Raw genomic sequence first — 27,890 nt, 5'->3', positions numbered from 1 at the left:
ATCTCGACGAAAGGAATCAAAATATGCCAAAAAAATATGGTCAAGACCTGTAAATTTTGGATAAAATTGGAAAAATTTGAATTTTTACTGTATCTCGGCCCTTTTTTACTGTTGCAAATTGTAGAGCAAATTGTTTATCGATCAAATCCTTATTACATCTAACAATTTAAAGTGGAATGATACTGGGCAACAATTGAAAATTATTTGAATTGTTGGATGCCATAAACAATTTGTTCAACAATTTGCAATCATAAAAAAGGACCTTCCTTCAATAAAAATTCAAATTTTGCCAATTTTCTCAAAAATTTACAGTGCTTGAACATATTTTCTTTGCATATTTCGATTCCTCTCGTCGCGATCTGTCCAATTGTGTATGCCACTTACTGGGGAAACTCTTGATTTTGAAATAAAATCGGATTTCAAGTAAGGAGACAGCCATTACCATTTGAAAAGTACGATAATTTTACAGCCAATTTTCTCAAAAAATTACAGCGCTTCTTAGGTCAATTTTGGCTTTAGCTGATTCCTAAGGGACGAGTTTATGCATTGGCAACAAGCATTTTCCAGGCTTTCTCAGTATCAATCCTCTTTAAATAATTTTCATTTGTCACCTTGTATCGTTCCACTTTTTAATTTACCTCGATTCATTTTTTCCCTATTTTTAATTTTTTGACTATTTCCTATCCTAAAAAATATAACAAATCGCGTTTTCCCTGCCTCCATAGATAAACACGGTGAACGAGCACGGACTGACTCCGCTGATGGCGGCGTGCGTGCACGGCGACGAGGCGTCGGTGCGTCTGCTGCTGGACTCTGGCGCCGACGTGGACACGGAGTCGCCGGGCTCGCGGCAAGGCGGCGCCTCGGACGAGACGCAGCACTGGACCTCGCTGACCTACGCGGCCCTGCAGGGCCACACGGGGGTGGCGCGGCTGCTGCTCGAGCGCGGCGCCAATGTCGAGGGCGGCGCCCGCCTCTCCGAGGACAGGAGCACCGAGACGCCGCTGCAGGTGGCCGTCGCCGGCGGCAGCCAGGACATGGTCACGCTGCTGCTGTCGCACGGCGCCAACCCCTTCCTCTCCACCCTACTCAAGGACTCGCTCTGCTACTCCGGCGCAGCGCAGAGGGGATGCTATAGGTTAGTTCTTTATTCTAGCCGAAATGTTGGAATTTTTAGGCTTGTTTCCAGCGGTTTTAACTTATTGGTTAAAAAACATACACTTTTCCCACAAGAAAATACTGTGCAGAATTTTAATTGTTTTTCTGGTGAATTCCATGAAGCGATAATTCGTTCAAACTATGAAATTTGATGCATATTATGTCCTTGTCAAAATCAACCTCAAACATTTTTGACAAATTGCAGCAAATTTTTTAAGTAAAATTAATTAAAAAATATGTCTATTTCTGACAATCTATTGTTTTTTGAACATTTCCTTTAGAGCTGATTTTCGGAACAAAATGTTTTTAAAAAAGGTTATGAAAATCTTCAATACCTAAATAATGAGATTGAATTATCTTTACTCGTGACAGGAGCAGTAAGGTCTCTATAAGCTTCTATTGAAAATAATAAGATATTGCTTTAAATATAAATTTTACTAATTTTTTTTTACAAAACTTGTACAATTCATGAAATCGCTTTAAACTTTAATTAAATAACATAAACATATTTTTAAAGAAAAATATTTTTGTGTTATATCTTTGTCATTTTAAGCACCGTGATGATTTATTTTTTCTGTATGTTCTAAAAGTTTTGAAAGAAAAAAATTTTTACATGATGTAAAACATTAAACTAAATAAATTGATTTACGTGGGCGACAAGCGATCACAGTTAGAAAAACAAGTTTTAGTTGGCTGCTATCAACCGCACTTAAAATTATAGTTATTTTTATGACCCTAAAAATTTCAATTTATATATATTTTAAACTCGGACCAACAAACTATTCCGAAGTTTCTTCATTAAAAATAAACAATTTTGCTTTCAAACTCAAATATGTTCAGGTTTGTATGTGTTGAAAACGTTTAAATTATTAATTAATGTTGTTAATGTGAATATTTAAGAGTTTGAAGCAAACGTATTTAAAATAAATTTTAGATGAAACTTCTTGCATTATTTTAATCTTATCGAAAAAGTGATAACTAAAGGTAATTTTAATCTAAAAATTAACACTTGTATGACAACAGTTGATAAAGAAGCTTTTGATGCAACCCTTTGTATACACATTGTGACACTGTATTTTAGCAATTTTTCATAATTTAGAAATAAATTAAATTTCAGCGCTATTTCGGTTGCCGCTGCTCACGGCCAAAGAGCAACGATGCACCACTTGCTGGCCCACCACCCCGTGGCTGCCCCAAAAGAAGTGCTTTCGCTTGAGGAAATCTTAGCCGAAGGAGAAACAGGTTAGTGACAACAATATCTCATTTAATTTATTCCATCCCGCAAACAATTAGGGCAACTCGCAAATGAATTTGTAGTAGTCCCAGAAGACGTAGTCTCCGATAGTGCCGCTGTCCAAGTCGAACGCGACAGAAACCTCGGTCGGGGCGGTCAGGTAGTCATTCGGCTCGTTGGCGGCCCACAGTCCGTCGCTGAGTGAAATCGGCAATCCGGAGGCCCAGAAAAAGCTTCCGTGCTCTTGGTTCACGTCAGTGCCGGACGTCCAGTAAAATCCACCCTCTGAAATTATTATCATTGATTTTTTATTTAAAAAAATTAATTGTTTGCATTTAATTCCAACCCGTACCAGGTGCCAGGGACTGAATCAGTGCTGCCTCTTCGGCGGTTTCGATGGAAACTAGATTCAGACCGTTGTCGTTGCAGAAAATTCTTGCATCGTAAAATGCTTTCTGGAAATTTGCGATAATTTTAAATTAAAATTTAAATTCAAGGTGAAATGGTCATTACAGTTGTTGTCCCAAAGTAGTAATTTCCCGTCAGCTCGATTTTCGTCTCTGAAATGTTTCAATCTCAATATAAAATTTAAAAATAAAATCAATATATTACCTTTAGCAGACACCAATCCGCAGAGAACTGCAATGACAACAATTTTGAAGAGCATGTTTGTGTTTGCGACTGAAAAAATCAATTCTAAGATGCGGTGAAATGAGAACACAATATATACCCAAATTTTTCACGATAAAGATAAGATTAGAAAGAGAGAAACTGGTCAAGAACAAGCTCTTTTTTAACTTTTGTTTATCTCAATTTTCAAGACTTTGGAATTTTCATGCGTAAATAATTAGACTTGTGACGCCAATCCATCTTATTGACAATTACTAAATTTTTTATCATCTTAATCCACAGGTGCTGCTACGTCAGAGCGTAGGAACAGCAACGCTGCCCTCCTTCACGAGGAAACCAATCTCAAGTTCAGCAAAACGCAGATAAAGGCGCTGCAGGAGGCCATGTACCACAGCGCCGAAAACAATCACCTCGGTACAAACAGCATGATTAATTACTCGGTGCACAGATAGTGACAAAGGCCGTTTCGCAGAGTTGACCCTGGACCTTCGCCACATCGGCGTGCCCTGGACCCTGCACTGCTGGATGCTGGCGCTCAGCGGCGCTCACGAGCTGCGTCTCGAGAGTGTCATCGATCAACTCCTGCAGGATTTTCTGCAAGTGTGGCCTGACGACTACTCGGAGCAGTTCGTCGACGAGTGCTTGCCACTACTTTTCAACATTTTCCGATATAGCAAGGTGACAATTGCTCCTAAAAAGTTACAAATTAAACACAACGAGAGTTTTATTTGAAAAAAAATGTGAATTACGCAGGAAAGAAAAGTAAATAAATGTATTAACCGATCTTGTTTCAGAAGGAGGGCACAACCTTGCTGCTAGCAGATATTTTTTCCACTTGCTACGGCTGGGAGAACGTGAAAGAAATCCGCGACCAGGCGATGATGTCACCCGGCGGCGCCAGGATCGACCCTCAGTTCGTCAACAACGAGGAGCTGAGCGACGTCAGGTTTCGCGTCGAGGGTCGGCTGTTCTACGCGCACAAAATCGTGCTGGTCACCGCCAGTCCCAGGTTCAAGTCGATGCTCAGCTCCAAGTTCTGCGAAGGAAGCCCTCCGGTTGTGCAGATCAATGACATCAGATACAACATTTTCCAGGTAGAAAAACCATTTAATTGAATTATTTAAATTCTGACTTTTCGATCAAGAAATTTGACTCACTGATAATAAAAATTAATTTCAATTGAATTTTTCTCAGATGGTGATGCAGTATTTGTACAATGGAGGCGTCGACTCTCTGGAAGTTGACCAGACTGACGTCCTGGAACTCATGGCTGCTGCAAATTTCTTCCAACTTGATGGACTTCTGCGCTTCTGTGAGGCTCAGTGTGCTTCGTTGGTCGACTTGGACAACATTGTTTCCATGTACATTCACGCTAAGGTCAGTTCTTCTATTTTTTTATTAATTTATATAATAAAAGATCCGAAATTATGCTCTATTTTTTAAATTATATATAATAAGAAAATGTTATATTATTCCGTATATTTTTTAATTAGTACCATTCAGGTAAATTTGATTCCAGATTTTCGGGAAAATTTAACCTATTTTCTTTTTTTTTGTAATTTGAATTATAAATTGATTCAGACGAGAAGCTCTGTTCAATAAACTAATAAATAAAAATGGGCTACATAAAATGTTTCATTAACCTTTAGACAAAAAATCAAAATTTAAAATTTTCTGACTAAGACACTACAATTTAAATCAACAAATTTTATGCATTTTGATTTTGTTTTAGTTTGACCAAGACTTATAGACCGTGTTTGACGAAGTTTCTGAGCAAACCAATCGATTCTTGAGGGTCGAATTAGGTAAAGTGGATATTTTTCCGATCAAAAAGTCGAGCGCAACGTGCATAGCACAAGTATAACTTTTTCCCGCCAAAATAATATGAACCTATGTGCGAGAACTGCGCATGCGTCACAGCTGGCTATATCTGACAAAGTCATTCGTACAGGCGGTCTCTCTGCAAGTGCTCAAACCAACTCTGACGCACGCGCATTTCTCGCATATAGATTCATATCGTTTTGGCGGTAAAAAAGTTCTACTTGTGCTACACACGTCGCGCTGGACGTTTTGGTCGGGAAAACATCCACTTCACCTAATTCGACCCTCAAGAATCGATTGGTGTGCTCAGAAACTTCGTCAAAGACGGTCTTTAAATGCATTAGCCATTCGCTATGATATTCACTGAAACTACGATTATTTTTCCTCCAATATCGTTTTTTTATTTTTTAATTGATAAAATATTAATTTTTTTCTTCTCAAAAGGTCTACGGTGCTGGGCAACTTTTGGAGTACTGCCAGGGCTTCCTCCTGCAGAACATGGTGGCCCTGCTGACCTACGACGACTCGGTGAAGCGACTGCTCTTCGGCAAGAAGCTGCACAACCACGACGTGCTCTCCGGCCTGCTGCTGACCCTGCAGGCCCGAATCAGGGGCCGCAGCGGACGCATTACCAAGATGGTGAAGTAGACGCCGTCTCAAATCCCCTCGTGAACCAACTACCTCGGACCAGACATCACACTGTAGCTTATTATTCTGAACTCTATGATCTGCAAACTCGAATCTTTCGGGTCCAATCGCTGATATTATAACCCAGTGCTCAATGAACTTATCTTTAGAGAGTCCATCCGACTAACACTTGCTTATACGTAATCTTAATTTCATGTAAGAGTGTTGCAAATATTTTTATGTACATGGATTTACAAACTCGTGGTGTAACGGGTGACTTTTATGAAACTTTATACAATGTGAACTTTACTGTCTTAGCTATTTCACACAATCTGCTATTTTAATAGGTGCTCTCGTAGATTCCGTGATGTGAATTGTTGTATATTTTTCCGATTATACGTTATTAATTCTCTAAGTTGTCACTAATACTACTTGTTTATTTATTGTGCCAATATTTTTTAATAAAGCGTAGTCTAAAATTTCTGATATACATATTAAAACTTGATTTTTATTGTAAAAAAAAAACATTATTCAGAACAGTTCAGGTGAGATTGGAATATTGTGGATTCAAAACTTCAAAGATATTTATGAATTTTTAATTTGCTAAATTGGACATCAAGTCAATGATCTAGAAAAACCAAAAATAAAATCAAACTTATTATGGGCCTAAAGACTTAGTCTCTATATGCACACAAAAGATGGATTAAAAAATAATTTTTTGTCTTTACTTAATTAAAAATATCCTTTGCACCATTTGCGCTAATTCTTAACTAGAATTTTTGTTTCTCGATTGAAACTTTTTATTTGATTTATTTTTAACCAGGTCCTCAAAATTATGGCTGAAAACACGGTCTAAAATGAATTCCTGGATTTTTCTCTTTTGTTTCAAATTCCATAACAAAATAACTCAGAAATTTATATTTTTATACAGGCCCGCTTAACACTTGTGAGCAGCCGGTTGCATAACAACCCGATTCTAAATTTCAATACCCAATTATTTAGCATTTTGTGAAGGAAAAGGAAACAACAAAAACCAGTAATTAAATTTCAATTTATTTATTTTACAAATATAAAATTGAAAATTAGGAAGTAGTGAGTGTTGGCAACGTTTGAGATATAAAACGTTCTAATACAAATAGTTTCTCTTAATTCTAATAATACATCAATCTTTAGCATGGATACAAATAAACTTTGCGCACTTATTAAAAGGTCGAATTTGTACTGCAATAGAAAGGAGAGGAGGCCAGCTTTAAGCTAGACGTCGTAGGAACCTGCTGAGACCTTTGACATGTCAATACCGGGGAAAATGTCTTCGTACCTGGTCGCCGCGAAAATAGGCGCGATCAGCTTCAAATACAGTTGGCTGAAAGTGTCCTCCAGCGCTGGCAAGACTTCCCTTATCACCTCAGAGAAGTTTTCGTTCATGATTCGGTTCATGTTATCACCTGCCAATGAAAAAAATAATATTTTATGATCAGTTGTTAAAATGCGATTTAAAACAAAAAAATACCCAGTCGCTTGTCTCCGTTGAACAGATTGTCCAGCCTCATGGATCCAGAGCCGATCCTCATGCGGATTTTGCAGTCGGTCAGCTTGCAGTAGGTTTTGTTATTACGCACTTCCGGCTTGCCGAAGAAAATCCAATTGAGCTGGATATTGTCTGCAAAAGCCGGTTGTTATATAATCAGTCGGGTGTTAGAGTAAGAGCAGATGAGGCGCCTCAGATAACCAGAGGCAGCTACTTTCACTGTTTTCAGCAGTACACACAGACACACTGTGCAATATAATTTAAAACGATCATCGATGCGCTCTAAACTAGAAACGGAGGAAATGAAACAGCTTTCGCCTCTCAGTGTGCTTGTGAGAAGAGGAAGCAGAGCTAAAGGTCGTGCCGTGTGAGTAAATAACCTTAGAGGAAATGATTTTGATTTTTTATATTTGTTAAAAATTTTGATTTTAAAATAAATAGGGCTCTAAAATTTGTCTGAATTGTGAACTTTTGTTATTATTTGGGCTAAATTTAAATAATAAAATGAGTTTTTTCATCAGTGAAAATGGCGTATAAATTAAGATGCTATTTACTTTCGCATTTTTTTAAAAATACGCACTCATTGTGAAATCACTCGGTCCGTTTCCAATCAAGGGAAGAAGCAGAATCCTGCCCTCAACTTCGTAGTCTCCGATGATTCTGTACTTAGGCAGCGTTGAGTTTATTTCAAAATACATCCTCTCGGGGACAACCCTGGAAAAAATACAATTTGTGTAAATTGATGCGTGATAATTGACTAGTTGTTGGTTTTAGATGGTTATTTTAAAAATGTTTTCTAGGAATATGGTAAAACAAGAGTTTATTCTCGTTTATTAGAAGGGTTTAAATAATATTACAAGCAATTCTTTTTCCAAATGCCATGAGTGAACCAAAGCCACCTTTGATAGACCAAATAATGGTATTTGATCGTTTTAAAAATCACGAGGAAAAGAGCAACAAATACATTATTTAGGATATCCAAAACACCAGCGAGAGGAATACATGTCTCCATGAGAATTCTCTGCGTGATGATTCGACTAAATTTATAAATATTCTAAAAGAGAAATTTAAATATAATATATTTTGGAAGCAAATTTAATTTTACTCTTGCATAATCTGAACCAAAATCTGTATATTTTTATTAATTTATTAAAAAATAAAAATATAATTAAAATAAAGTACTTTTAATACTCTGCAATAAATTCTAATTTTAAATTTTTTAATAATTGTAACACATTTAGCATAGAGGATGTGCGACGCAAAATGTCTCGGAGCAAAAAGGAATGTTGACTGGCCGCATGTGACGTAAAAAGCGACTTCCCGGCCATTTGTGATATAACACAGATCGACCGAGTCACTTACTTTCGTGACGGAATGGCCAGATTTGGTTGCTGCCGGCGCTCATTGGCCCTATCGAGCCCGAATGGAGAGAAAAAAAAATATAGAAATGCGTGTGTAGCAGTACAGGTTTTTTTATGACGCCGCGCGTCGCGCTGACGAGATGCTGCGCGGCTTTTCTTTTTTCTCAACTGCACTTTCACCCTCGATAAATGACCCACGGCTCAGTACGCCGGTCGGGCAAATTGGATAAATCTCTACTTTGTTTACACTCTGACATCTGCGAGTGAGCAAAAAACTGGCGATTCGTTTTGTTATTGGTGATAAAATATGAGCGGAGCGTGAAGCCGGTGCGGCGCGCTGAAAGTGAAACCGCGCGCCGGGACGCAATTTTCTCTGCTCTGTCAATATTAGCCACGCTCTTTGTTTCGCTCCGATCGCCGATGTAAACACTTTCTTATAAAACCGAGCAGAAATTTTGTTAATTATAAAAGTGTCCATGAGATAGCCTTACAACAAATTCTAGGAACATATAATTATAAAATATGTGGAGGTTGAATTTTTTTGTAATTGCTTTCGCAAGGTTGTGTTCCTCGTTGTTTGTGTTGATTTGAAAAAGTACAATTAAATAAGAGATAATTTTGAGACGGTAAAAAATTATTAAACATTTTCACTAGAAAAAATGGCCGAGCTTTTATTTCCAACTCTTGGTCGTCAAGAAATAAAAAACGGTTGTTTTTTGGATGATTTTAAAATAAAAAAATTGTTCTTTTGGATTGGTCCAAGCCAGCAACGTTTGTTTGACACAGTGAGTGTTGTAATGAACTGATAGTTTGAACAATTAAACAACAATCCATTCTAATAATTAAAAATTGAAGATTGTAAAGCAAAATTTAATACATATCTTTAAAATAAGAATTAATTGCTTGGCCACGTTTTCACCGCTGACTTTTAATTTTCCTTAAAATTAGTTTTTAAAAGTAACACTAAGTAATTTTTCCATGTTTATACATATATAGTTTTACGCCGTTGACGTTTAATAAATAAATCAATCAATTATTAAAATTTATTTAGTAGGTATGGCAATTGTCGGGGAAATCAATTTTCATTGAATTAATTTCATTAAAATATTATTATAAAATAGACACATTAGGTTTTAAAAAAAATTGTAGAAAATTTCCCTAAAATTGACAAAATAATTAAAAATCTTAACGTTCATCGATTTTGATGAGGGTTTTTTTTTATAAAATTTTGCGGCCTAATTCGTTTCTTTAATTTTCTTTGAGACTACTCTTAAAGACAAATTATTACAGGTCACCGCGTACTTCTAAAAAATATTGCAAACCCGTTATTTATTTTTTCTCGTCTATATTCGAAAGTCAGCGAGTGCAGAGGAAACCAATAAAAGCGCAAATTCATTTTTGTTAGAAAATTTGGACGTTAAACCTGCAGTCTGATATCCAAACAATTTTCAAATAAAAATGCCTTATACTCACTTGACACTATGAGGGGCTAGTCCACTGACTCCGACGTGCTCCGAGTTGACAAAAGTGAGCTTGAGTCCGACAGGTCCGTTTCCACGCTGGTCAATGACGACTTGTGGCACCTTCAGCGGGTCGAAGGGAATTAATCCCAGATCACGGATGCCTGTATAATTCGCGAAAAGGTTTATAAAATCGGTCTCTGAGCCAGTATTTTTTGGCGGTCGCACACACCAATCATTTTGGATGACTGTCCAAATTATAGCTTGTGACCATTTATGCCGAGTGCGAAAAACCAAGACACCATAGTGTGTTTTGTTGTGTACCTTTTGCCATCTTTGGGATTGCCGTGATGATCGCCTGTCGCACGCATTCATTAAGTTCAGGGTCGTTGGCTTTGCACGCTGATGCGAAGTCACCTGCGCAAATAATATTGTGCACATGTAACGCTCGTAACGCTCTTTCGGTGTAATTGTAATTGCAATTGCGGCGCGCGAGAGAGTGGTTTTTTGCTTGACATTTTTCTCTTTCGCAATGTTCAAGCTGGGTCAACTTTTTATTGCACTTCATTGAGTTTGAAATATGTACTTTAAACATACAAAATTAAGTGAAAACTCTTATCACTTTTAAGGAAAATATTGAATGTAATAGGCAAATAAAATTTTTCTATTTTTAACATCTTAATTTGTGACAACTATTTTAACGGCGTTTTGCAAAACAGAAAATTACATCCAATTTAACGCAATCCGTTTAGTTTCAAATTATATCAATAATTATATTTTGTAGAAGGAGACAGTCTATTTAATTTATTATTTCAAATAAATGAGAAAATTCAGAAATAATTAGAATTTTAATTTAAATATCAATTTTTTTCGACTCAATATTGAACAGTTTCAAATCTTTCACATGCCGGTTTTTAATTAATAAATAAGGGTGGAGACTACACAGGGCAAAAAATTCAGTATTTATCGAAATAATAATTTTGCTTGACCATTACAATGAATACAAAAAAATGTGATTTTTAACATCTAAAATGGGAAAGTTCAAATGAATTTCTGATCAATTTAAGTTCAAAACAAAAAGTTCAACAGAACAGATTTAAGTCTTTTATCGAAAGAGACAAGAAATAAATTTTTCAAGAAATATAAACCTCTTACCAACTCTGACTCTGTTATTTTTTGAGGCTGCCGAGGTGACCGCGGCCAGGCACACGCAGACGATTGCGACACTGAACACTCTGCAAACCTCCATCATATCCGCATCAAAGTGTTAATTCTTCAAATGAAAAATTGCGGATAGTTCGTAATTTGACCCGCGCTGCTTCGCGTCAAAACAGAGAAAGCGAAGCTCTAGGGTAGCACTCTCGCCTTTTATATAAACTCGCGTCGCGCCGCGCATCCCACCCAAGCCTCCTCCTGCTGCATATATGTGCCTCAGGGTCCGTGCCGTGCGCCGCTCCAAGGGGCCGAGCAACAGCAAGATCTGAACTACTGCACTTTAAAGCTACATTTTGCCCATTTATGAAAATATCAGTCGATAAAAATTTCGTGCCGTGGCCTTTCAGTAAGTGTTGAAATCGGGTTTGAGGAAAGTTATTTCTTTTCAGTGACCTGAATGCACCTAAAAAACGATTTTATTCATTTACTACTAGGACTGAATTAATGTTTTTATAGCCGAGTGCACATTGGCGTTACGCTAACGTATTTTCTCTGCAGTCACTGTCAATGTCAAGGAGTGACTTGTGTAAACTCAAAAGGGTTTGATTGCTTCTTGCTTGACGAGCACGTCAAATAACTTATAATTGCAAATTGCGAAAACTTGAAATGCTTCGTGAATTGTTTTAAATTTAATATTCACACGTAATTACTTTAGTATTTTCTAGAAACGATAAATGAAAAATGCGTCTCTGCATGCGATTAATTATAAGAGAATAGTGATTCGCAGGACATTTTTTTTGCTTTCAATCACAGGTAAATATTGCATGACGCACACTTGATCCTCATTACTGCAGGTTTCAGGCAAGATAAACTAGATTCTCAAGTCTTTTGTTATTTATTTTTATTTATAAACACTGAGGATGGAACAACAGAGATCATCCGTAGATTTTAAACAAACTTAACATTGACTACTGCATCAGGATTGGAGAGCAGCTTGCTGTCAAAGTGGCCATTGACCTTCGACAAATTGTTGTAGTTCACTCCTAAACTCGATAAATGCTCTGGGAAACTAGGCTTCTCCACCTGCGTCGTGAACTCAGTGAAACCCATGCCCTTGAAAATTGCCGTCACCTAGACAAAAAATTGCTTAATCCCTGGAACGAACAGTTTTTAATTATATTTTTTCACCTGTTGCACAACACGCTGTTCCACTGCGTCAGAGGAAACCTGGACCCTTAGAGTTCCAATATTTGCAGAGCCCGTGTGCTGCCACAAATACGGATCTTTCACCCCAACAACCCCATCAATGGCCTGAACCTACAAAACAACGGATTTTTTTTAAAGATAAGGGAAGAAACCAATAAGTTATGGCCTCTTAGGAACTTTCTTTAATTCCTTGGCAGTTAACATAAATAAATTGTTGCGTTTATAAATAACTTTTCTTACTCTTGTGAATCCAGTGGTGAGTTCTTTCAAAGCCTTTGGCGGCACTCGCAACAGGAGGACGTACGCCGCGTTTTTCAGCAGGGGAATGACGCTCAGGAAAATTAAAATGGCGATCAGGATGGAGCAGATGGGGTCTGCGATGTACCAGCCAAAGTGCTCAATGAGCAAGGAAGACACAATCACTCCTACACTGCCCATTGTGTCAGCTAGCACGTGCAGAAATACTCCTAATTTTTTTCGTTAAGTTTTGGGAGTAAATATCTGGTTTAACTATAACAAACCTTCCATGTTGGAGTTGTGAGAGTGACCATGGTGGTGCCCCCCGTGACTGTGACCATGTGAACTTCTGTAAAAAATATTTAGAATGTCTTTTAATAATGTTTTTTTAGTCATATGAATAAAACTCGTTCGAATTTTTAAAATTTCATTTGCAAACTTTTCTGTTTGCTGAAATACCTGAAGGCGAGAATGCCAAGTAGATTAACACACAATCCAGCAAATGAAACAGCTAGGAGTTGATTTGTGTTGATGTCAGGAGGGTCAAACAGCCTCTTGACAGCCTCAGAGAAAACTCCAAAAGAGATGACAAGCAGGAAGAGGCCGTTCACGAATCCTGACAAATCCTCAACTCGATTGTAACTAAAAATATAAAAATTAGGCTTTTATTGTAAACAAAGCAAATTAAAACTGCATTACCCATAGGAAAAGGTTCGTGATGGCTTCCATGTTGCCATTACAGAGGCGATGAGGCCCATGATCAGCGCTGAGCAGTCGAAAAGCATGTGGAAGCCGTCGGAAATCAGTCCGAGACTGTTGGTCCAAACGCCGTAAACAAACTCCACCACAGTGAATGCTAAAATTATTATTCTTGATATCAAGAGGAAGACAGGTAGCATAATTGCAATTTTTACCCATGTTGAGGCAGAGGAAGTAGAAAATTTTCCTGCTGTTTTGGCTGGTCAGGATTTGCTTGACAATCGTGGCACCCAAGTTGAAGAAAGATTTAGAAGTTTGATGCAGGGCACTGTTCCTAAAACTGTAGAGGGGCAGGCCTGTCTCAGAGTAGCCAATGAACGAGCCTTTGGTGCCTTGTTTTAAGTCTGAAGTTAGGCTTAATGACGCTGGAAGCATTTATATTGTTTAATGGATAATTATGAACACGAAAATTATTAAATATTTGGGTCACTTATTGTTCACAAAGTTAGTGTAACCTTTTTAAGCAGTTTTCAATAGAACGAAGATGAGTTTGCCAAAAAATAAAACGGGATTTTAATACTGTGTGGATTTAAAAAATACCTATGATGAATAGAATGCAGGCAAAAATGCTGCCGCCAGACAATGAATGGTCCGCTACTGTGTACGACGTCGGGTCTGCCTTTGTGACTTGATTAGCGGCGCTGCTCCAGAGGTAGGCGCAAAGCAGGGAAGAGAGGAACACAGAAATTGAGCCAACACGCGCGACGCGGTTTGGTGGAAGCCTTCAAGCACAAGTTTTTGAGGTTAAGATTTGATAACGGAAGAATAATGTAGTGGTACTTTTGCAGAGTGAAGCTGTTGATGTAGAATTCCAAAACGTAAATACAAACTGAGGCAGTGATCATTGGCAATATGTAGGTCGAAAAAGTGAAGTCTGACGAAGCACCCTGTTGATCCAAAAACGTTAGAAAATAATAGTCATGGAATTTTTCAGATTGTTTTAACCTTGTAAAAGTAAACAAAGAGCGAAACGGGAATCAGCATAATGCCTTCGGTGACAGTGGTCAGGGCGTGAATCCTCTTCTGACCTCCGAGAGAAGAGCCAAGCTTGCTTGCGATGGTGTTCACCCCAACTTGCACCAGCATCACAAGAACCATCAATATAACTCCTACCTGATAATAAATATAAATTAAAATGTGGGTAATTACTCAAGGCTTTGAAATTAATATAAACAAGCCGGATGTAATAATTACAGGATAATTAACACTCAGCTTTTAACACTTGAAGCGTTTTTTTTTGTAAATTTCAAGCATCTTAAAAGATGTAAATAATATAACATTCAAAAAATTTTTACGTTCAAAAATCATTATTTATAGATAAATAAATTTAAAATATAGTCGATAGCTGCAACTTGTATAAAAATTTGATATGTAATATTTTGTGCGAAAAATATTTTCTTGTGATTCTCGGGCAAGAAATTAGTAAAAACCAGAAGAGATTAATTATTAAAACAGAATATTGTTTTGAGAAAAATATCATCAAAGTAAAAAATTATTATTTAAAGTGTAAACAGAAAAAAAATCATAAACTAGGTTTCTCTGGAATGGCCTTTCCAATTTCCAATAAATTAATTTAAACTAATTTCTAAGTCTCCCTACCTTGTGGTCAGCAAGGCCGATCCAGGAGCCTCCGTGTTCAGCGTCTGGGTGCAGATTTCCTTCGTCATGGTCGAGGAAGAGCAGCACCATCAGCCCAATGACAAAAGTGACGGCGCCTCGAAACGCCGAGTTCGCACCACCTCCCGAGGTAAGCGCGGTGAATCCGGCCACGACGACAAAGTCGTACTGCTCACAGACTAGAATGGCTCGGAACGGGCCGCTGAGGCTGATCCCGTAGATCCAGAGGACGGACACCATCACGCGGCCGACGGCCAGGTAGATGGTTTGAAGCCATTGCGCCTCGCTCAGCGGCTGGCCCCCCGACAGTGGCTTCTGCACCACCATAAAAAGACATCCTGCACTGAAATTTCAAGAGGATTTAGCTGTTATTTAAAAGAAATGTATAAGTTAATAAAATAAAACTCATCCATGTCTTGTTTCAACATTTGGTTGTTAAAAAATTGGGCAAATACCTACTGAAAGGCAGGCTGAGGTAAAGATTTTAACTGATGACCCTAAGGATGATCATATTTTGTGCTGCATTTCAATATAAAAATATTTTGGGCAAATCTGTGTCATTTAATCTCGATCACAGCTGTCCAGACCAGTATTAATATTTCTTTTTCACAATCCTCTTCATGTCACAGAACCGAACGAGTGAGCAAATTTTAAATACGATGAAATTCAAAGGTTTTTCATCTAAAAAGTTTCTAGAAGCTCCTAAAAGTAGTGCGTTTTATTGATTGTAGCATACAAACAATTCATTTTTTTTTTAATTTTTACACGACATAAATTCACTTATGAGCAGCGTCCAACAGCGCTTCAATCAGGTCCACATTTGCACTTTCAGCAGTTTCTGGCGATTCTGCTTCTCCACTATCTATCACTATTTCCTCCAGAGGCTGTTCAACTACGTCCACCACCTCAATAACCACTGCTTTCAGCTTGCTAGGATCGGTTTCATTTGGAGAATGCATTTTGACAATCTGCTGCGATGACATGTTGGTGATCTTCTCTAGATCTTTCAAGCTTACAACCTAGAAAATTACAATAATGCTCTAGACATGGAATAATAATTTTGCCAGTAAATAATACCTGGGGAGATGTCTTATTAGCGTTTTTAGGAGTGACCGTGAGGTACTTGACTCCACTGTTTTGACCCACGATGGCGATGCGGCTGCTTTGGCTCTGCTCTAAAATGTCGTGCAGTTGCTTCTCAGACAGCTCCAACAAATTATTTCTCTCAGCGCGGCCCGAGGAATCACTGCTGGGAAGAGTGACGGCTTTGCGAATGACCATTGTGTCTTCCTCAGTGACGATTTGTTCAGACGGGTCATCAGATTGAATGAAGCTGCCGTTTTCATCGTCCTCAGCTTCTTCCGCCTCATTGTCATACGTCGGCAAAGGATGGATGTACTTTACGTGATTGTCATAGTAATCCTTCTTGCCGAATTTGAAGCCGCACGTTTCACAAACATGAAACAGCTTTTTGTCGTGATTCATCAGGTGCCACCTGCGGATATAAAATCACATTGAAAGCGAAATTTATAGTATTTACAAAATGTTTTGATTAGAATGACATGATACAAATTCATGAAAAATACTGACATTGTCCTATTGCCAAGAGATAATTAAGAATCTAAACCCTTGCACGCTGCGCTTTTTTCAAACTATTTTTCTGTCTACATTAGGAATTAATAGATTTTCCATCAGAAGTTTAAAGCAATTTAATCCCGTAAAAAACAAAACGAAATATTTTTTACTATTTTGACCGACATATTTATTTGGTTATTTTTTTCTTGATCTTTCGTAATTATATAAGTTATTTCCCACCGTTTTCCGTCACAAACTAATTAATGAATTAAGATAAATAAGATATTATTTGACCCAACGACACGACCTTTAATAATTTAGCAAACATATCCTGCTTTTGATAGTTCCTAGCAAAATTTTTACAATTTGGATCATTAATGTTAATATTTTCATTTAACTTTTAAACCAAATTTCAGCAAAAAAAGAATTAAATTTATATTAAATCAGGCCAAAAATGCTAAATATAAATTTAAACCCTTGTCCCTGGAGTCTATTTTTTCAAAATATCTAGGATACATAAATATATTAGGTTATCTTAGAAAATTTCTTTTTAATATGCCCTTAGATTAGGGTAGCAAAAACCTCGCAAGATTCTGGAAAATGCAGTGCACTATTTTATCCTTCATTATTTCGCAAACAATTTCACCCGACAATTTTACCATTATTTATTTTATCAATAATGCAACCCTGCCTTAGATTGAATGATATCAATTTCCAATCATTTTGAGAAGTTATTAAATTATAATTTTTCCTACTTCAAGTTTTTCTTGTCGCCGAACGATCGCGTGCATTTGGGGCAAAAGTACGGCTTGTCCTTGTTGTGCACGATTCTGACGTGGCGATCGACATCTCCTCGTCTGGTAAACCTCGCCGGGCAAAGTTCGCATCCGTGCGGTTTGCTGCCTAAATGGGTTTTCACATGCTGCCTGTAAGACGAAGGCTTCAGCACCTTGTGACACTCGCCGCACTCGATTTTGATTTCTGTTCCGGATTCTGTGTAGTCATCCTCTTCGGTGTAAACTTTTTTCGAGTCGGATTCAATCCGCATGGGAAATTCCATGATTTGAATCGACTCCCCATTATTGTCCACCACGTATTCATTGGGATTCTCGAAAGTAATGATTTCTTCAGCGTGCGTGACCACTTCCACGAGATTTTTTGTTGCGCTGTCCTCTTCCTCGACGTCTTCTGTGGCAGAAAACGACGCGTCGATCTCGAGGAACTGCTGCTCGGTGGTCCCTTTGCTCTCCTTCCGCGTCTCTGGCGCGGCTGGATTGGTTTTCCTCGACCGCCCACGCACTTTCTTCACGTCTGGACTGCTCAGGAACTCGATCTGCACATCCTCCACCTTCACCTTTTTCGCCTCTGGCTCGTCTTTCTTCAAACCGAAGTAGGCGTAGTCCTGGCTGATTTTCTTGGGCGCCGCCCGCCGCAGCCCGTAGTTACCCACTTGTCGGTCGCCCATTTCTACCTGCAACGCCAGGTTTTGTATCTTAAAAGGCAATTTATCTCTGGATTTGTACTCACCTTGAAACTTATAACGTTCAGCTCCAGCTGGGCAGATTTATCAACCAAATTTACCAAAGATTTCGCTGTACACTTTGACAATTTCACTTTGTATAAGTTTCAAGGTACACTTTTATTCTTTTTGAGGCAAAGAATATTATAAAACAATTCAGACCAAAATATTGTACATACACAATATGAATTTGAGCCATGGATGAGTTTAATTTTAATAGATAATATTTTGTGTTGATTATTATACTTACATCAGTTTTAAGAGACACAAAAGTGGAATCACGTGTAGCTGTTTGAGAATGTCGTAGGCCAAGAACACTCCAATGCAGTAAGTGAGTTTACTGGAGATGAGCAGGGCCAAAAAGCAGGCTGGCTTCTGGTTGGGGTAAATGGCTTGAAGGTGCGGATTTGCAGACTCACTGCGCAGCCGGCGAGCCGTATGGTGCATACTAGACTTGATTTCTGCAAATTTAAAGAAATACCATATTATACTTCAAGCGTTTCGTGCTCACAAAAATCTATAATCTTTAGATTTCGGTGATTGATTTCGACACCGAACTGAAGTCAAGTACATAGATATGAAGTATGTAAGTAGCTCAACTGCCAAAAACTTCATTCCATTTTGGAAATAATTACCTAAATTTTATCATACGTAAAATTCATCAAAGTATATTCACACCTTTCTACTCAAATACGTCCAGATTTTACAAATTCCCGAACTTTTAGCCGCTATTTACGCAGTTCCGCCATGTTTGTGATTTAACAACACAACATTATAACTTTTATGTTGTTCGAGTCCGATTGGTCGGCACATTCATGCTCAGAGGTCAAGATTGGCTGCAACTAATGATAAACGACCAACCAACGATAAATAAGTGGTGAGAGGCTGCATTTTCAAAATCAAAGCGCGCCATTACAGTCAGCTGATTACCAATAAGGAAAGTTGAGTTCACCTGATGCTCTCTGACCTGCTGTGTTGTTGTTGATTCAAACAAGCGGCAAACGAGGAAAGTCTCACACAGAAATTGGAAGCTGTGATAAATCTTCAATTTGATTAAGGGGCACAACTGCTGCGGCCGGCCTGTTTTGTCGTGCAATCAATGTAAATCATTCATTTAAATATCATGGATGAAGAGCTGTTGGCCAGGTTAAAGTTTCCATCTCAAACCTTGTTTAATGATCTTCCACACAACGTTTCTATCGATCTGATTGAAAAATTAAATTCGGGCGAAGGATGTTCGCTCATAGCTGAGCGACTCAATGAGTGTTACGCCAAGTATGTAATACTACGTTGTGTGTCAGAGCATAATATTGTACTCACTGTTTAAATATTGTAGCCAACTTTCCTCGGAAATTCGTGCAGAAGATTTGATACCGGTGCTAATCATGAGAATGATTCCCGTGGGTTTATTCGCCACCCTTTTATATGATATGGATCTTTATGAACCGCTGTCAGCGCTTTTGCAGCCTGGTAAATACCTTTTGGAAACCATTCAAATTGATTTTTAGTATATTTTTCCAAATTTCCAGAAACCCTTGCCATAACAATCGAGCCTGGAAATGGGCAGGAGAGACTGGAATGCGAATTGGAAGGCACTTTGCGCCTCACCTGCGTTGCTAGAGGAGTCCCTCTGCCCAATATTAAATGGTGGCGGGACAACACAGAGATTGCATCCACCGGAGACTCAAATTTTGAAGTTTCCTGCGTTGAGACCACAGTGACGTCCAGCTTAGTTATACAAAATTTCAGGTATTATTATAAAAAGGCTGTTTGTTTAATGCTTGTTTGATGGTTATTCAAATTTCAGTCCAGACCTTCAGGGGAAATATTTTTGTATCGTGACATCTGATGCCCTGAACTCGGCGTCCATTCGATCTGTTGAGGTCGATATCAATGTTAAATTCAGCAAACCAGTCATAGTGGAAGAGCCAGACAACGCGTGCGTTTTCGAACCAGGGCCTATCACCCTTTCGTGTACAGCAAAAGGATATCCTTTGCCTAAGTATCAGTGGTACTTTAACAACCTGGTGCTTTTTGATCAGACTGAGAGTACTCTTAGGGTAATTTAAAAATAAACTAACCTTAAACATATTTGAGAGTAACAATATTTTTAGATTGCTACCAGCAGTCCAAAGAAGCACACTGGAAAATACAGGTGCATAGCAACAAATGCAGCCGGTTCAGTTGAGTCTAAAGAAGTGATTGTGAATGTAATAATTTTTATTTAAAATCTAAGATAAAATTTAGCTAACAGTTCGACATTTTAGGTGCCAGAAGAGTTCCTGATGAAGATTGAATCCAGCAAAATGCTGAAGGGTAATGACATGAATAGCTAAGGATGTGCTAAAAGACAATTTAATACAAGGAAATGAACAGAGTTTCAGCAACAAATTATTAGTTAGTGAATCAGTTTTGAGACAAATAATTGACAGAATAAATTTCCAAATTTTAAAAATTCAATTTATGTTTGGCCTAGAGATATTGATTTATTAACAGTAACATGAGCCTGAAGATTGGTACTTATTTTATGGTTCAAACGTGGTAGGAGCTACAGAAAAAAAAATCCACTGTCGGTTTTGCACATACCTAATAATTGCCATTATAGCCGTGGAGAAAATAGCTCTGCTGATTGCAAACGAAGAGGGCAACCTGCAAAAACCGATCAATGATGTCATTCTGCTCGCACGAAAACTGGAAAAAATTGGCTTCAAAACTCTGCCGCTCATCAACTTGGACTTTAAAGACATGACCAACGCGATTGAAAGATTTTCTGGACTCCTTAAACCAGGCGTTTACGGTATATCATCATTATTCATTTCTTTGCTGATAGATTTCACTGCAAAATCCTTTACAGGTCTTTTTTATTATGCTGGACACGGCTGCCAGAGAGGCTCGGAAATATTTATTCCGCCTTACAAAGCCTTGGAAATGTGCTCTGTCGGTGACTCCTGTTGCTCCGCCACCAGTGAAAGCAAAAAGGATGGTAAATTTTCCATGAAAAAATTTTTCGCTTGAAGCTTATTAAAATCTCCAAAGCTAAATGGATCACGGACACGTACATCCTTGACAAGTTGCTGACAAACAAACCCAAAATGAGAATCGTGATACTCGACATGTGCCTGAAGTACTCTGGATGTCCACGGTAAAATATCCATATCAAAATTTAAAATTAGATTACTATTATTTGGTCCAGCTGCGAGTTTCCTGTGCTGACCTATCCACCCAGCGTGCAGCCTGATCTGAACTACATGAAAGTGTGCGCCACCTCCAAAAATCTGTCTGCGTATGAGAGTCAGAGTCGGCCCAACAGCAATTACATGACAGAGTTTTCCAAGTACATTGACCCTGACATGCCGTTCAAAGTCACCAGGATTTTCTATGAAGTGAATAAGGGTAATTTGAAAAAAATTATTTAAAAACGTAATAAAAACCTTTTCTAATAATTCAGTTATCAGCCAAAAAGAAGCTAAAGTTCCATCTGAAAATAATAGGCAAATACCAAGCATATCAACTAATATTTATGAAGATTTTACCCTGCTTGATCCAGTGACAGGTTTGATTTAAAGTGTTTAGGTTTTAAATTGCTTATAAATTAATCGTATTTAGGAGATGAAGAAATAACGGATTATTTCACCAGCATCAACACTTTGCCTGAGGGAGAAATTTTCTACTTTGAAAACAAGGGAGAAAATTTCATGCTCAAGGCGCAAGTCAAATACAAGCCGTACAAAAAGCACATTTTGAACTCCTTGGTTTTGATTTTTGAGGGCATCGACTTTGACACCTGGGACCTGGACGTCCGGACTGATATGGAAATTTTAGGCATTGGAGTATGTTGAATATTTTTAAAAGGTTTCTTAAATTTTAAAGTGCGGAAATTTTAGGAATCTTATGTGATTGTTGGAACAGATCAGCCCAATGAATTTGTAGTTCATCATCTGCAGAAGTACACTGCGGTAAGTACTAGTCATATTTTAACAGCCTTCCACCCTTCCACAAGCAAATAGTTTTTTTATTAATAAATTTTCTAGTATATGAAATTTTACATTTCCCTAATGACTCATTTAAATAATAAAATAAATCATTTAGTAATTATCATCTTCCAGGGCATCAATTTGTCCGTTTACTTGCTGGAGAAGAGTGGCAACCTGGTCGCCTCACACAACCTTTTCATTTACCAGCCACTGATTACCAGAGGTTGAAATTAATACATTCTTAACAAAATCTTTGATGAAAAACATAGTTTATTTTACACCTAATGAATCTATATTTTACACAAACAATAAGCCTGCCTTTCTTGTATTATTAAAAACCCATGTGAATTATTGTTCACAATTCACACACGCCAAAAGCAGTCTTTAACAAGAGCGAAGGATTCAGTTGGGTCGTCCTTTGTAGTGATTTAAAACGTTGATCGTCCATTCGGGTGGCACGCCTTTGGTGAACTCCCTGATGAACCTATAGTTCAGGACGTAAAGCTTTTCCTGACACTCTGGCGACCTCATTTCTTGGAAATCCGGAGGGTGGCCATGCTGAGCTTTGTAGTCTGACAAACCTTTCATCAAGAAGTAGACCATCGTAATTTCTACGTAACGCCTCTGACTTTCTAAAATTTTCATACATTTTGTTAGATACAAAATTTGATGTTTAATTAATTTACCTTCTTCCTCATCGAACATCACTCCGACCTCATAAGGGAAACAAAAATAAATATCTTCCTTGTTGATAGCAAGATCTGAGAGTTGTTGTACAGAAAATCTCGAAAGGCTACTCCTAATTTCCAAAAGCGCATCTTTGTCGACTAAACCCACTAAGCTGTCCAAGTCATTCTTTGACAACTGTTTGGAGACGTGTTCCACAGCCTGAAATAAATTTTAAAATTAATAAGTGACTCAAATCTTTTGACCAAATCTGATTACCTGCTGTGAGGCTTCACCAAACTCTTTTAAATTGAAATCCTTATCAAAATAGGGAGTGATCACAAATTTAGCCATGATCCAGTTCTTGAACACTTTGAACACACTGGGCCAGAGCAGCTGCGGGTACTCCATGAGCAGAGGAAATTGCATCTGCGATGGTCTGTCGTCGCTGTAGCATCTCACGTGCAAAGGAACAGTAGTTTCTTTTGAAGGCAAACAGGTTGCACCTACACTTTTCCTCGCCGTCACACAGGATCCGAGGCAACTGTAGGGCCGAAATGCCACACCAAGGAAGGTATCGAAATGTCTGAAAATGTTTTTGAATTATGATGATATGCGCAGAAACTGAGAAAAATGAAAAGAAATATTCGTGAACTAAATTTATGGAAACGCATGATACGAATTTAAACCGCAGTTTGTTCAAGTTGAATTTTAATTCCACACGGGTAAAATTTTGGCGGACGGAATTAGAATAAAATGTAAAATATTCACCTGCTCCTGGCAGAAGGGAAAGCGAATTTCGTGGCCGAAGAGACGAGCAGTCTCACGCCGGCCATGGCTGGTGTTTCTGTTTACCAGAGTGGTGGGGGGCGTGGCCAGCAGATGGCACTCGGCTGGCGAACAAGGTCGCGGTGTTATGTTTTTCTGGTGGCTGGCTGGCGAACAGGATCGAAAATATAGTCAGTTTCAGTCTTCAGTCAGTGTAACGCTGCAGCCATAATGGCGAACCCGAGGAAGTTTTCCGAAAAAATTGCGTTGATGAATCAAAGAGAGGCCGAGCAGAATGCGGCTTACCAACAGGTCATGGCATCCGTGACGCCCATCACCAGGGTAAGTGGAGTCGGCGGCGGCGCCGCGGATGGGCGCCGAACGCTCGATAAGCGCTTTCTCCGAGGCGCACTTGGTCGCTCCTCTCCGCTATTCTGCGCTTTTGTAACGTAAACATTGCGCCTGGCCGACGCGATTCGGCCCCGTATGGCCCGTCGGGGCGGCTTCCGCGGCCGGGGCCCGGCCGCCTGGGCCTCCGGCCCTCGACCCTTGGCCGCACGGGCGGTGTTTGTGGTGCTCGCGGCCCTGCGGAATCTGCACCGTGCGCCTTACTTCGCAAATACACAGCCCAATCGATTAGTAATCATCAGGCTGTGTTTATGTGCGAGAGTGCGGCCGTTGGCGCGAGACTTTTCCGCACTTTTCGGGCTGTTCATTGATAAGCCAGAGCGATGGCGAAATGAGGAAACCATGACTTTAAATTTAAACCTATAATACCTATATAAATCGAATGGATTATTTTATTTAATTTCAGGCATAAAAAATAATGTATTTTCTATTATCACCGTATTTTTTGTTTCAAATTGATTAAAAGTTATTGAGAAATGAACAACATGATATTAAATTTCTAATCATGGTTGTTTTTAGTAGCTATTTCATTTACGTTAAGTGATAAGTACAATTTTTATAATTTAATTGAAACAAAATAAAGTAATGATAAAAAATTTATTTGTACTGATATCTGAGGAATAATTACGAGAGGACACAAACAAACGCTTTTACTTTCCTTGCGAGTTCCATTCTCATTCCTTTTGAATAGTTTTTCGGAGGGTGACACATAGTGAGTTGTGATTGGAATTACTTAGGAATGCGGAACACGCGAACTCGCTAGTTTGAATGGCGTTGAGTTGTATTTAAAAATTTGTTTATCCTCCTTTTCCTTCGCCTAATCAAACGTTCCAAAAATATTAGATAACGAGAACTTTTATTTTTAAAAGTTCATAAAATTATGCAACCTTAACATGGAATTTATAGGGGGAAATGATTTTTTTGCCAAAATGCGATGTTTAGTAATTTAAGTTACGCAGGAAATCTGTCAAAATTTAACAGTGTTTTTTGTTTTTCTTTTCCCTCGTTTCCGTGTTATGAATTTGATTTTTTTTAATAATGTTTTTTTAACATTTCTTAAAAAAAATACTCCTCTAAACCAAAACAAAAAAATCTTTCAAGCATTTTATAAATTTGCCAGCCGAACGGAAGCTGAGGAATTGAAAAAAAAACTGGATTTCAGCTTCCATTAATCCAAAGTAGTGCTGCTCGAGATCGAGTTAAATCGGAATAATATGGTTAGGCTCTCAACTCTCAATCAATTTGCTGCGGAAAAGCCGGAAATTCCGAGAGCGCGGTATTGAAATTTGGCTCTCTGGTGTCCATCCGGCGCCGCTATTTCGAGTGACAACAAAGAAGCAGGAGGAGGTGGTGCAAGCAAGCAAGGGTGTTGTTTTTAGCCGCAGACTCCGCCGCCGCGCGATAAATACCCCTTCTTGTTCTCCGCGTCCTGCTCTCTCTCGCTCTCTTCTCTCGTTGATTCTCAAAGTACGAAGAGCAAGCAAGCAGCATCCATCGACGGCGGCGGCGGCGGCGGAGAACGAGAGAAAAAAGGGCACAACACAGCAGCAGCTGTGCGGTCTCACTCTCATCTCCAGTTCCCACGTGACGTCGGCTGCTTTGTTTTTTGCCCAAAGCGCGAGGGTTGACAATTGACGCGGCGAAAAAAGTGGCCCTCCTTCCTGCCAAACTGACTCATTGTCATGTCTTGCGCCGTGTTTACTGATTTATTTTTTTATGATTTACGAACGGAGCTCATTCTCTTACCCATCGGTGAATTTTATCAATTTCTTGCGCAATTAGAGATCAATAATTAGCGGTTTTAGGTTTAAAAAATGCCTTCTTACTCTCAATTTTGCCGGAACTTTCTTGATTTCAAGGGCAAATTATTAACAAATTATTGTAAAGTGAAGTGCAGATAATTATGCCTGCAAGCTATTGGCTAAAATTAAAAAAAAACAGCTCACTGTACTTAAAAATAAAAACCTTCGGCTTTTTGGCAACCCTGTTTTTGGAGCTTTTGGTCTTGGTGTAGCAAGCAGAATAAAAAATAATATATTCGTTGAATTTTCAATTAAAAACGGCGTTTTTCATCGTTGCCAAAAATATCATTACCTCTATTAGCCTGTAGGCTGTTGACCTAATTCATTTTTCACCAGATTGTTATCATCAAAATATTTTTTTGGGGAAATTCTTTAGTTTGTAAGAATTTGTGCAGGTCGTAAATTAAAAATCTGATTTACATCTCATGAAATAGGGCACAAGCCACGACACCAGAGGGTAGAAATAAACATTGGCGACAACCTCAAATCCGATTTTTCCTCATTTTCGATACAAATTAATACGGAAAATTTAAAATAGCAACGTTTGATGTTATAATTATTCTACTGTTTTCACTTCTGTTGCATGTGAAATGCAAAGAATTATCAGGCAGTAATATTTATCATAATAATTGCACATACTTAAAGGACATTTCAGGAGGTCTTATCATTCCAGTTCGTTTCGAGCAGAGTGTTAAAAATACACATTTTCGTCGCCCTTCCTGTTCGCCACGCACGAAATCTGAAAAAAGATGTAGTATTTAAAGTTGATAAAAATATACGTAAACTATTTCGGAGAAATATATCTCTATTTGCGCGCGAAATTTGCGGAAACCCAGAATTCTCGCTTGGAGATAAAACTGAGCGGCAAATGCTGGCTGATAAGAAAAAGACGTGCGTCTAATTTTGCAATCGGATCCCACTCTTTGCGTGCGCCCAGCCTGCCAGCCAGCGGCGCCGGAGAGGGAGGTGGAAAACAGAAAACTGACAACACTCTTGCCGGCGGCTGGCGGACACTCTGCACTGACCTCACTTGCACTGCACAGATCGCATTATAGCACTACATACTTGACGCGACGACTGTGTCATCTGTTGCGAATCGTGATCGTTATAAATCAATATGTCCGGCATCTTTAACTGATACCTTTGGAAAGCTTCACGGTTCACTACGATAAATAATGCTAGAAGTAAAAAGCTGCTTCAAATTCTAAATACTTGCTTATGCTCTGAAAAATGTAAAAAAGTTACAATTTTCGTGGGTGTTGCCAATTTCCCTCATAATGTACACACCGACGCGAGTAATTGAAAAAAAAGCAAAAAAATCATTGACAAGCCAACTAATTTTTAAATATCTGAAATTTTATTATTACTTGATCCTATAATGATTATATTACACATTGTTAAAGTGGAATGATACTGGGCAACAATTGTAAATTATTTAAATTGTTGGATGCCATAAACAATTGATCAATAAACAGTTTGTTCAACAATTAGCAATAATAGAAAAGGACCTTCCTACAGTAAAAATCAAATTTTGCCAATTTTCTCCAACATTTACAGTGCTTGAACATATTTTCTTGGCGTATTCCGATTCCTCTCGTCGAGATCTGTCCAACGGTGTATGCCACTTATTGGGGAAACTCTTGGTTTTGAAATTAAATCGGATTTGAAGTAAGGAGACAGCCATTACCATTTGAAAAGCACGGTAACTTTCCAGCCAATTTTCTCTCGAAAAAATACAGTGCTTCTTAGGTCAATTTAGGCTTTAACTGAATCCTAAGGGACGAGTTTATGCACGGGCAACAAGCATTTTCCTGGCTTTTGCAGTATCATTCCTCTTTAAGATAATTTTTGATCAGCTACAAATTGTAGAAAATTCAAAATAATTTCAATTGCTGCCACTTGAACTTGATAATAGCATTTTCTAAACAAGAAAAGGATATTTTAGCTTCTTTAAATTGATATTCTTGGTATTCAAAAACTGTTTGAAAACATTCACATTACCTTACAATTAAAAGCTAGTCAAATAAACTCAAATTTATGATTTTTTAACCAGTCGAGACCACCCTTTTGGTAGGAAATTTTCATTTATAATAATTACTGAAAGGATAAAATCGTTAGTATTCATTTACGATGTTTACCCCCTGAAAGAACCATTATTAATCCTTGTTCTGACAAAATTATTATGAAGCTGTCAACTTATTTTAGTCAGGTTCATTGCTGCCTATGGCTTCTAAACGCTTCACAATCTGCAGCCAAAAATAGATCCATTTTAACTCGTTTCAAATTGCTCTGCTGCCTTGGAGTCGGAAAAATTAGAGAAAATCTAACCACAAATCTAAATTATTGTTCCAAATTTAGACCCGGCTTTTATTTAGACACACACAG

The 27,890-nt window shown here is 38.3% G+C and overlaps 7 protein-coding genes across 27 annotated transcripts in view; 3 read left to right on the top strand and 4 right to left on the bottom strand.

Moving 5' to 3' along the window:
• The window catches only part of LOC135935533 (ankyrin repeat and BTB/POZ domain-containing protein 2), a 66,849-nt gene extending 60,879 nt beyond the window's left edge, over positions 1-5,970 (top strand). For 4 of the 5 annotated variants that reach the window (XM_065477947.1, XM_065477945.1, XM_065477944.1 and 1 more), the window contains 7 exons: positions 726-1,138; positions 2,276-2,400; positions 3,305-3,436; positions 3,495-3,700; positions 3,817-4,116; positions 4,217-4,399; positions 5,288-5,970. In XM_065477947.1, the coding sequence (XP_065334019.1) occupies positions 726-1,138; positions 2,276-2,400; positions 3,305-3,436; positions 3,495-3,700; positions 3,817-4,116; positions 4,217-4,399; positions 5,288-5,491 (1,563 nt within the window). In that variant the 3' untranslated portion in view covers positions 5,492-5,970. The remainder of the gene's footprint in view (positions 1-725; positions 1,139-2,275; positions 2,401-3,304; positions 3,437-3,494; positions 3,701-3,816; positions 4,117-4,216; positions 4,400-5,287) is intronic. The other variant, XM_065477946.1, reaches the window with a different exon arrangement.
• On the bottom strand, positions 2,406-3,109 carry LOC135935535 (C-type lectin domain family 17, member A-like). The gene is made up of 4 exons (XM_065477949.1): positions 3,005-3,109; positions 2,906-2,952; positions 2,745-2,847; positions 2,406-2,677 (listed from the first exon to the last, which is right to left on the bottom strand). Exons 1-4 carry the CDS (start codon positions 3,057-3,059, stop codon positions 2,448-2,450), a joined length of 435 nt encoding a protein of 144 aa, XP_065334021.1. The 5' UTR covers positions 3,060-3,109; the 3' UTR covers positions 2,406-2,447.
• Positions 5,971-6,502: 532 nt separating the features above from the next.
• On the bottom strand, positions 6,503-11,146 carry LOC135936771 (protein takeout-like). The gene is made up of 6 exons (XM_065479721.1): positions 10,975-11,146; positions 10,144-10,236; positions 9,833-9,983; positions 7,579-7,712; positions 6,981-7,130; positions 6,503-6,915 (listed from the first exon to the last, which is right to left on the bottom strand). Exons 1-6 carry the CDS (start codon positions 11,069-11,071, stop codon positions 6,725-6,727), a joined length of 816 nt encoding a protein of 271 aa, XP_065335793.1. The 5' UTR covers positions 11,072-11,146; the 3' UTR covers positions 6,503-6,724.
• A 712-nt stretch (positions 11,147-11,858) lies between these two features.
• LOC135937637 (proton-coupled zinc antiporter SLC30A5-like) lies at positions 11,859-18,686 on the bottom strand. Of its 2 annotated transcripts, none has more exons than XM_065480800.1 (13): positions 18,566-18,686; positions 18,138-18,348; positions 14,776-15,136; positions 14,122-14,289; positions 13,957-14,063; positions 13,717-13,898; positions 13,332-13,541; positions 13,117-13,273; positions 12,877-13,059; positions 12,702-12,766; positions 12,421-12,647; positions 12,163-12,291; positions 11,859-12,105 (listed from the first exon to the last, which is right to left on the bottom strand). In XM_065480800.1, exons 2-13 carry the CDS (start codon positions 18,332-18,334, stop codon positions 11,923-11,925), a joined length of 2,169 nt encoding a protein of 722 aa, XP_065336872.1. In that variant the 5' UTR covers positions 18,335-18,348; positions 18,566-18,686; the 3' UTR covers positions 11,859-11,922. The 2 variants fall into 2 exon arrangements, with proteins under 2 accessions (XP_065336872.1, XP_065336873.1); XM_065480801.1 differs by having other exon boundaries at positions 18,523-18,644.
• Positions 18,687-18,907: 221 nt separating this feature from the next.
• LOC135937638 (mucosa-associated lymphoid tissue lymphoma translocation protein 1-like) lies at positions 18,908-22,135 on the top strand. Its single transcript, XM_065480803.1, has 14 exons — positions 18,908-19,162; positions 19,224-19,357; positions 19,417-19,636; positions 19,695-19,947; positions 20,002-20,097; positions 20,155-20,203; positions 20,493-20,684; positions 20,742-20,870; positions 20,924-21,029; positions 21,081-21,280; positions 21,336-21,440; positions 21,494-21,717; positions 21,772-21,843; positions 21,994-22,135. Exons 1-14 carry the CDS (start codon positions 19,011-19,013, stop codon positions 22,087-22,089), a joined length of 2,028 nt encoding a protein of 675 aa, XP_065336875.1. The 5' UTR covers positions 18,908-19,010; the 3' UTR covers positions 22,090-22,135.
• Positions 22,114-23,491, bottom strand: LOC135937640 (m-AAA protease-interacting protein 1, mitochondrial). Its single transcript, XM_065480821.1, has 4 exons — positions 23,299-23,491; positions 22,807-23,113; positions 22,548-22,749; positions 22,114-22,493 (listed from the first exon to the last, which is right to left on the bottom strand). Exons 1-4 carry the CDS (start codon positions 23,361-23,363, stop codon positions 22,264-22,266), a joined length of 804 nt encoding a protein of 267 aa, XP_065336893.1. The 5' UTR covers positions 23,364-23,491; the 3' UTR covers positions 22,114-22,263.
• Positions 23,492-23,504: 13 nt separating this feature from the next.
• Crtc (CREB-regulated transcription coactivator) overlaps positions 23,505-27,890 on the top strand; it is a 44,996-nt gene continuing 40,610 nt past the window's right edge. For all 16 annotated transcript variants that reach the window (XM_065480819.1, XM_065480818.1, XM_065480817.1 and 13 more), the window contains exon 1: positions 23,505-23,637. In XM_065480819.1, the coding sequence (XP_065336891.1) occupies positions 23,527-23,637 (111 nt within the window). In that variant the 5' untranslated portion in view covers positions 23,505-23,526. The remainder of the gene's footprint in view (positions 23,638-27,890) is intronic.

This window comes from Cloeon dipterum, chromosome 2 (genome assembly GCF_949628265.1).
Source record: "Cloeon dipterum chromosome 2, ieCloDipt1.1, whole genome shotgun sequence".
Taxonomy (NCBI): domain Eukaryota; kingdom Metazoa; phylum Arthropoda; class Insecta; order Ephemeroptera; family Baetidae; genus Cloeon; species Cloeon dipterum.
This window is presented reverse-complemented; position numbering and strand designations above follow the sequence as displayed.